This window comes from Asparagus officinalis, chromosome 1, assembly GCF_001876935.1.
Source record: "Asparagus officinalis chromosome 1, Aspof.V1, whole genome shotgun sequence".
Lineage (NCBI taxonomy): Eukaryota > Viridiplantae > Streptophyta > Magnoliopsida > Asparagales > Asparagaceae > Asparagus > Asparagus officinalis.
The window spans coordinates 83,315,005-83,321,836 of record NC_033794.1 but is presented as its reverse complement, the minus strand read 5'-3'; the positions used below and the strand labels follow the sequence as shown (position 1 = coordinate 83,321,836).

The 6,832-nt window shown below is 40.3% G+C and overlaps 3 protein-coding genes across 5 annotated transcripts in view; 2 read left to right on the top strand and 1 right to left on the bottom strand.

The window, feature by feature from the left end:
- LOC109826849 (leucine-rich repeat extensin-like protein 6) lies at window positions 808-2,485 on the top strand. The gene has a single exon (XM_020393870.1). It carries the CDS (start codon window positions 918-920, stop codon window positions 2,151-2,153), a length of 1,236 nt encoding a protein of 411 aa, XP_020249459.1. The 5' UTR covers window positions 808-917; the 3' UTR covers window positions 2,154-2,485.
- LOC109826823 (bifunctional protein FolD 4, chloroplastic-like) overlaps window positions 3,423-6,832 on the bottom strand; it is a 32,622-nt gene continuing 29,212 nt past the window's right edge. For both annotated transcript variants that reach the window (XM_020393847.1, XM_020393853.1), the window contains exon 5: window positions 3,423-3,788. In XM_020393847.1, the coding sequence (XP_020249436.1) occupies window positions 3,618-3,788 (171 nt within the window). In that variant the 3' untranslated portion in view covers window positions 3,423-3,617. The remainder of the gene's footprint in view (window positions 3,789-6,832) is intronic.
- LOC109826836 lies at window positions 4,534-6,206 on the top strand. Of its 2 annotated transcripts, none has more exons than XM_020393859.1 (2): window positions 4,534-5,755; window positions 6,085-6,206. In XM_020393859.1, the coding sequence occupies exons 1-2, from the start codon at window positions 4,912-4,914 to the stop codon at window positions 6,117-6,119; spliced, it is 879 nt and encodes a 292-aa protein (XP_020249448.1). In that variant the 5' UTR covers window positions 4,534-4,911; the 3' UTR covers window positions 6,120-6,206. The 2 variants fall into 2 exon arrangements, with proteins under 2 accessions (XP_020249448.1, XP_020249452.1); XM_020393863.1 differs by having other exon boundaries at window positions 4,534-5,731; window positions 6,085-6,156.

The following is a 6,832-nucleotide window of genomic DNA, read 5'->3' as shown; positions in this document are numbered from 1 at the left end:
CCGCGCAAGCGCGGGTCGGATCGGTCTGCCACGCAGTAATGTACCCAAAACGCGTTTTGACGGTTTTAAAGTGGTTTTTCGCAGGATTCATCTGTTCCAGGGGTTCTTAACTGACTTGAGATCATCCCCAAACGTGGTTAGGCTGTTGTCAACTGAAGATAGAGCCAAATCACTTGTTCTCATCCAAATAACCGCTTCCGGATCCCTATAAATACAAGCCTAAGGCCTCCTTTCAGCGGGGGCGATTGATTATCAAGACGAGGAAGTGTTGCCGGATTGTGGAGTCAAAGGAGCACAAATTTTAGCGAGGATTGACAGATCTTGGCGAGTTCTTCGGCATAAAGAAGGAGAGTTCGAGAGATCCGACGCCCGTTCCCGTCCGTCCCTTGAGATTAGGCTTGGTCTTAATCTCGAGAAGAGCCCTGATTTCGCTTGGTCGATCTCAACGCTTCAAATCAAATACTTCCTCGGTGAAGACGAAGCTCTGCCGAATTTTTCATCAACCAGATCCAGATCAAAGGCGGTCCACGGATAAACCCCGGCACAGGCAAAGATCTCACGCAAGCAGAAGACCGATAAACGATCTCTCTGCGTTTGTTTTGAACGAGAGTTGTATTTTTTTTTATTTTCATTGTGTAAGAGTCTTATAAAAAGACCATCTTTTTGTATTTTCATTGTAACGACCGAAGTTGTAATGAATACCGCAATGAATATAATAATTTTCGACGCAAACAATAATGTTACCAAACAATAACATTACCTACCTCTCTCCATCAATGCTCCTCCCTTTCCCTTACCCACTCACTGCCTCTCTCACAACATCCTCAGTGACCACATGCCAGCTGTCCTACAAAAACACACCCCAAACAAAATCCCTTCTCATTTCATCACTCTCACTCTCCTACCAACAAAAGCAAATGAACCCCTCTTGCTTACTCCTAAACCTAGCCATAGCCATGACCATGATGGTGGTCATGGCCATGGCCTCATCCTCCCCCTTCATAGGCATAGGAGGCAGCATTGGTGTCTTCATCAACAACCCAAATGACTCCCCCCCTCCCTCCCCTTCTCAAGACCTCAACAGTGACTATTATGCCCTCCAAGCCTTCAAATCAGCCATCGCTGAGGACCCAAATGGGCTTCTCACCTCATGGGCGGGCCCAAATATCTGCTCCTACAGAGGAATCTTCTGCTCAATCCCCCAGGAGTCCCTCTCTGATTCCCAATCCCAAGCAGTTCTTGCCATTGATCTCAACCATGCAAACCTCAAAGGCACCCTTGTTAAGGAACTGTCTTTACTCTCTCACCTCTCAATACTCCACCTCAATTCCAATAGATTCTCAGGCACAATCCCTGATTCCCTCCAAAACTTGCACTTTCTATCTGAACTTGACCTCAGCAACAACCATTTCTCAGGCCCATTTCCAGCTCCAGCTCTCCTAATACCAAATTTGATATATTTAGACCTCAGGTTTAACTCATTCTCAGGAGAAATCCCCGATGAACTCTTCGAAAAGGACCTTGATGCAATATTCCTCAACGACAATCAGTTCGAGGGTCAGATTCCAATGAGCCTCTGGGGCTCATCGGCCTCTGTCATCACCTTGGCCAACAACAAGCTCTCTGGCTCCATCCCTGCTAGTTTCGGCTATATTAGATCCAACCTAAAACAGATACTGTTCTTGAACAATAAGCTCACTGGTTGCATTCCGGAGGCCATTGGATATTTAAATGATGTCGAGGTTCTTGATCTCAGCTTCAATTCTCTTTATGGGAAGCTTCCAGGCACAGTTTCCTGCTTATCAGGGATTGAAGTGTTAAACATTGGGCATAATCAATTGTCAGGGGAATTATCTGATATTGTTTGTGATCTAAGGAGCTTGGCTAATTTGACAGTGGCCTATAATTTTTTTTCTGGGTTTAGTCAGGATTGTGCAAAGTTGTTCTTCAGGAATGTGGGGTTCGATTTTTCGGGGAATTGTATACCGGGGAGAGATATGCAGAGGCCAGAGCCGGAGTGTTCTCAGGTGCCAGGTGAAGGGTTGAGTTGCTTGAGGACGCCGGTGCCGAAGATTGTGGCTTGTGCTGTGGCTGGGATTGAAGGAGGGAGAGGCTATCCATTTCCCAGTTCACTTCCTTCTTCTATTCCTTGAAAACGTGCGTCAACTTGCTCAGTAACAGTGGTTTATCTGCAATTGGATTAAGTTTTAATTGTAGTTGAAAAATTGAAAATATTTCTCCTGTTGTCACATCAAATTGAATGTAGTTGTAGAGGACAACTAGTTTTTGTATGGGTTTGTCAGGGTTTTCTATTGAATTCTGGATGACGTAATTTGGTTGAGAAGTTGGTCGTAGCTTTGATGGGTTCGTCTCAAATATCATCCAAATCCACAGTGATTGTTGCTTCACTTTTTCAAGAAGGTGCAACCTCAAAAATACTTTTGCTTCAATGAATGTGTATGCTGTGTGTTGTTCTTAAGCGCAATATGAGGTTCATCTACCTTCATGTTCTCCAATTAATACATGTTCTTTCAAACTTCTCAAAGAACTGATGAATATGTGCTTGTTACCACATGCACTAACTCTCTATGTAAATGAGAAATGATGTTCGCATAAGGGTCTGGAAGAACAGATGAATACGTGCTTGTTACCATATGCACCAACTTACTATGTAAATGAGAAATAATGTTCGCACAAGGGTCTACATTCCATGGCAGTAGTTTGTTGAAATCAAATATTTTGCTGTTTCACGACTCATAGTATGTGGAATGCATCATCCTGAAAAGCTTCAAAAAGGATATTGCCTGCGCCGTCATGGACTATAACATGTTCTTTACTATTTTATTATTCTTCTGCATCATTATTTTGCTATCAAGTGTGTCAATGGTTAGTTCATTCAAGTCAGGAACAACCTATACTCTAGTGAACTGCAACCCAGGTGAAATCGTCCCAGATTCACGTGGAACACAACCCGGCTCACCAACTCCAGCAACCGGATTAAGAATCCAAACCAGTTAAACAATTTTTAAAAGATAACTCTTTTTAAAGAATAAACAACAAATAAACGTGAGAAACTAAGCAAATAAAATATGCATATCTGAATTGGAACATGATTCTTAAGGTTCTTTTACCATTACCGATATCAACTAGCATTAAAGAACTGAACCTGAAGTACACGACATTCCCTGGCATACTATATAGCCTACCCCTCTCATACCCAATTCGTAATGAGTGATGAACCAGAACGAACAAGATTCCATGTAATTATGGGTTAGCTCGTCAGTTGATCTCTTTCTCTTCACTTTCACGAATTGTTCAAATAGATGCTTGCTATCTAAGTCCTTAGCATTTTCCCATTCGTGTTGAGCTATTTCTGGAGAACAAATCTTGACATATAAAACAAGAGGGAGCAACTAACTTAATGATCCAAAAAGCAGAAACCGCTTTTATTTGACTTCACATTTAGAACACTGTTTTCTTTCTTCACCCTATGATTAAAAACCATTTGAGGGCAAAAAATTAAGCCCTACTTTCACATGTTTAAGGAAGCAACACCAAAATAAGTTAGCGAAAACAAAACCTCTTCAAGGCAATAGTAGGGTAATATTTATCAGTTATCACTTGATGTTGTGTATCCTTTTGGCTGAGGTGAGAGTGTTGGATAAAAGCATGGCTATGGTCATTGGCCCAACTCCACCAGGAACAGGAGTGATAGCGGACGCTATCTTGCATGCCTCTTCATAGCAAACATCACCAACCAATCGATAACCTCGAGGGCTTTCTGGGTCCTGGAACAGGAAAAAGTCAAATTTCAACAAATATTAATGAGTATATGTGATCACATTATATAATACCATGTTAATCTGAATGCAAAAGGAAGAGCATTTAAAGAAAGTTTCAAATGACAACAAGTCATTTAACCAAAATTATAAAACAGTAACAGCAGTATCAGCAGTATCAGCAACGAAGTTCTTATCCCAATTTTCTAGGATATAAATTGGATATTTGGGAAATGGACATGAATTGGATATGACGAGATATGTCATGTTAATTGGACACGATAAAAGATATCAGCAAAAAAAATTTGATGTTTCAGATAGTAATATCTAATGAAATTTCAACCATATTAACCTAAGCAAAACCTCACAAAACCAAAAATTGCATGCAATTGACTACAAAAAAGTACAAGGCAAGAAATTGAAACATAAAGTACTAAAAATTGTGGGAAAATCCGGTTTTCTAAATAAGGGAAACTGTGTGTGTACAGCTGTAATTAGCTAGGTGTACAACTGTAATTAGCTAGGATATTTTGTAATAATTCAGTCATTGTAATCCCTGATTCTAAGGGATTAATTATGGGTCAAATCCCTGATTCCAGGGAATTAATTATGGGTCAATATTTCTAGGATTAGTCAGTTTCCCAGTTTAGGGTTTCCTGATTTAGACCCTCTGAAGTGTATATATCAGTGTAATTTCATTTTGTTTTTAATATAATAGAATTCAGCCCCATTTTTGTCATGGTATCAGAGCTTTAGGCTCAATTCTGGGAGTTGTATTTCTTGTCTTGCGAATTCTGATATCGCTAGACGGCTTATTATCAATCCCCAATCAAACACTATCACCCTTCAAGTCTGTAACCCTTTTTTTCACCAAAAGATCATGTCCGGAACAACTGAAATTAGCAACACTGCGGCTACCTCAGAGGTCTCTTTGATTGAAGGCAACAACTCGGCTCCAACAGGGGAATTGCAGAACATCCAGGCAGCGTACAGGTTGAATGGGAAGAATTATCTGAAGTGGTCTTAACTAGTTCGCACATTCTTGAAGGGAAGAGGCAAACTGAGTCACTTACTCGGTACTGGGCCTAAAAAAGGGGATCCTAAATTTGATGCTTGGGATGAACAAGACTCTATGGTGATGTCTTGGTTATGGAACTCTATGCTTCCAGAAATCAGCGATACATGTATGTTTCTTAACACAGCCAAAGAAATATGGGAAGCTGTGAAGCAAACTTATTCTAAAGTTCGAGATGCTGCACAAATATATGAAATAAAGACCAAGATTTCATCTACCAAGCAAGGAAGTCGGTCAATCACAGAATATTCCAATCTGTTGCAGAGCTTATGGCAAGAGATGGATCATTACCAGTGCATTCAAATGAAGTGCGGCGAAGATGCAGTGCTCCTTAAGAGGTTAGTTGAAAAAGACCGAATTTATGATTTTCTTGCGGGACTGAATATTGAATTTGATGCAGTAAGAGTCCAAATACTTGGAAAAGAAGATCTGCCATCACTAAATGAAACAATTGCGATTGTTCGTGCTGAGGAAGGAAGGAGAGGAGTCATGATTGAAAATAATTCAGTGGACAGTTCAGCCTTGGTCACAAAAGCTGTAAATGAGAGGAAATTTGACTTGGAGCAACCAACTAATGAAGACAACAAGCAGACAGATTTTACAAGGCCGGCCAATAAAGATTCCATGTGGTGCACATACTGCAAAAGGTCCCGTCACACTAGGGAAAAGTGTTGGAAACTCCATGGAAAGCCACAGACAACAAACAAAAGTTTTACAGTGAAAGGTGGACAGCCAAAAAGACATGGGTATGCATACACAGCAAGCAGGCAACAAGCTGGAGAAGGTAATTCTCAAGAATCTTCTGTTGAGTTTAATAGAGAAGAAATTGAGAAACTGAAGAATCTACTGGGATCATTGGAGAAAACATCTTCAACAGGTACTTGCACTTTGGCATTCTCAGGTATATCTTCCTCTCTTCATGCTTCTAAAGTCTCGGATATATCCACCACAAGCTCCTGGATCATTGACTCAGGAGCTACAGATCACATGACCCACTCCTCACAAAAATTTATCTCATATACTCCTTGTCCTAGTAATAGGAAGATTATCATAGCAGATGGTTCTGTGACAACAGTGGCTGGTCAGGGAGATGTTTTTATAAGTGAAACCCTCACACTTAGAAATGTCCTCCATGTACCAAAATTGTTTACCAACCTTTTGTCAATCCAAAAGCTCACTAAAGATTCCAATTGCAATGTGGTGTTTTATCCCTCTCGATGTGTATTTCAGGAACAGGGAACGAGGAGGATGATTGGACATGCTAGAGAAAGGGATGGCCTATACTATCTTGAAGAACCCAGTGGTCAAGTTAGTGTTCCAAATTCCTCACCATTATCATTTCTTTCAGAGTCTTTTAAATCCAATAAAGACAAGATTTGGCTTCAGCACCTTCGTCTTGGTCACCCCTCATTTAGAGTCCTTAAAATTATGTTTCCTTTATTGTTCAAAGGATTAAATGTTGAAAAGTTTCATTGTGATGTCTGTGAACTTGCAAAACACAAACGTGCTTCTTTTCCAATAAGCAATAAAAGAACATCGGTTCCATTTACTCTTATTCATAGTGACATTTGGGGACCATCCACCATTTTAAACATTTCTGGGGCTCGATGGTTCGTTTCCTTCATTGATGATTGTACTCGTGTGTCTTGGATTTTTCTTATGAAAAATAAATCTGATGTAAGCTCTGTCTTTCCCATTTTTTACAACATGGTCAAGACACAATTTGGTATTGAAATTAAAAGATTTCGGTCTGACAATGCTAAGGACTATTTTAATCAGTTCCTCTCACCATATTTCCAGGAAAGAGGCATAATACATGAATCTTCTTGTGTTAGCACACCCCAACAAAATGGTGTAGCCGAACGGAAGAATGGTCACATTTTAGCTATCACGAGAGCATTCTTGTTTCAAAAAAATATTCCCAAACAATATTGGGGGGAAGCTGTTTTAACTGCTGCCCATATGATAAATAGATTGC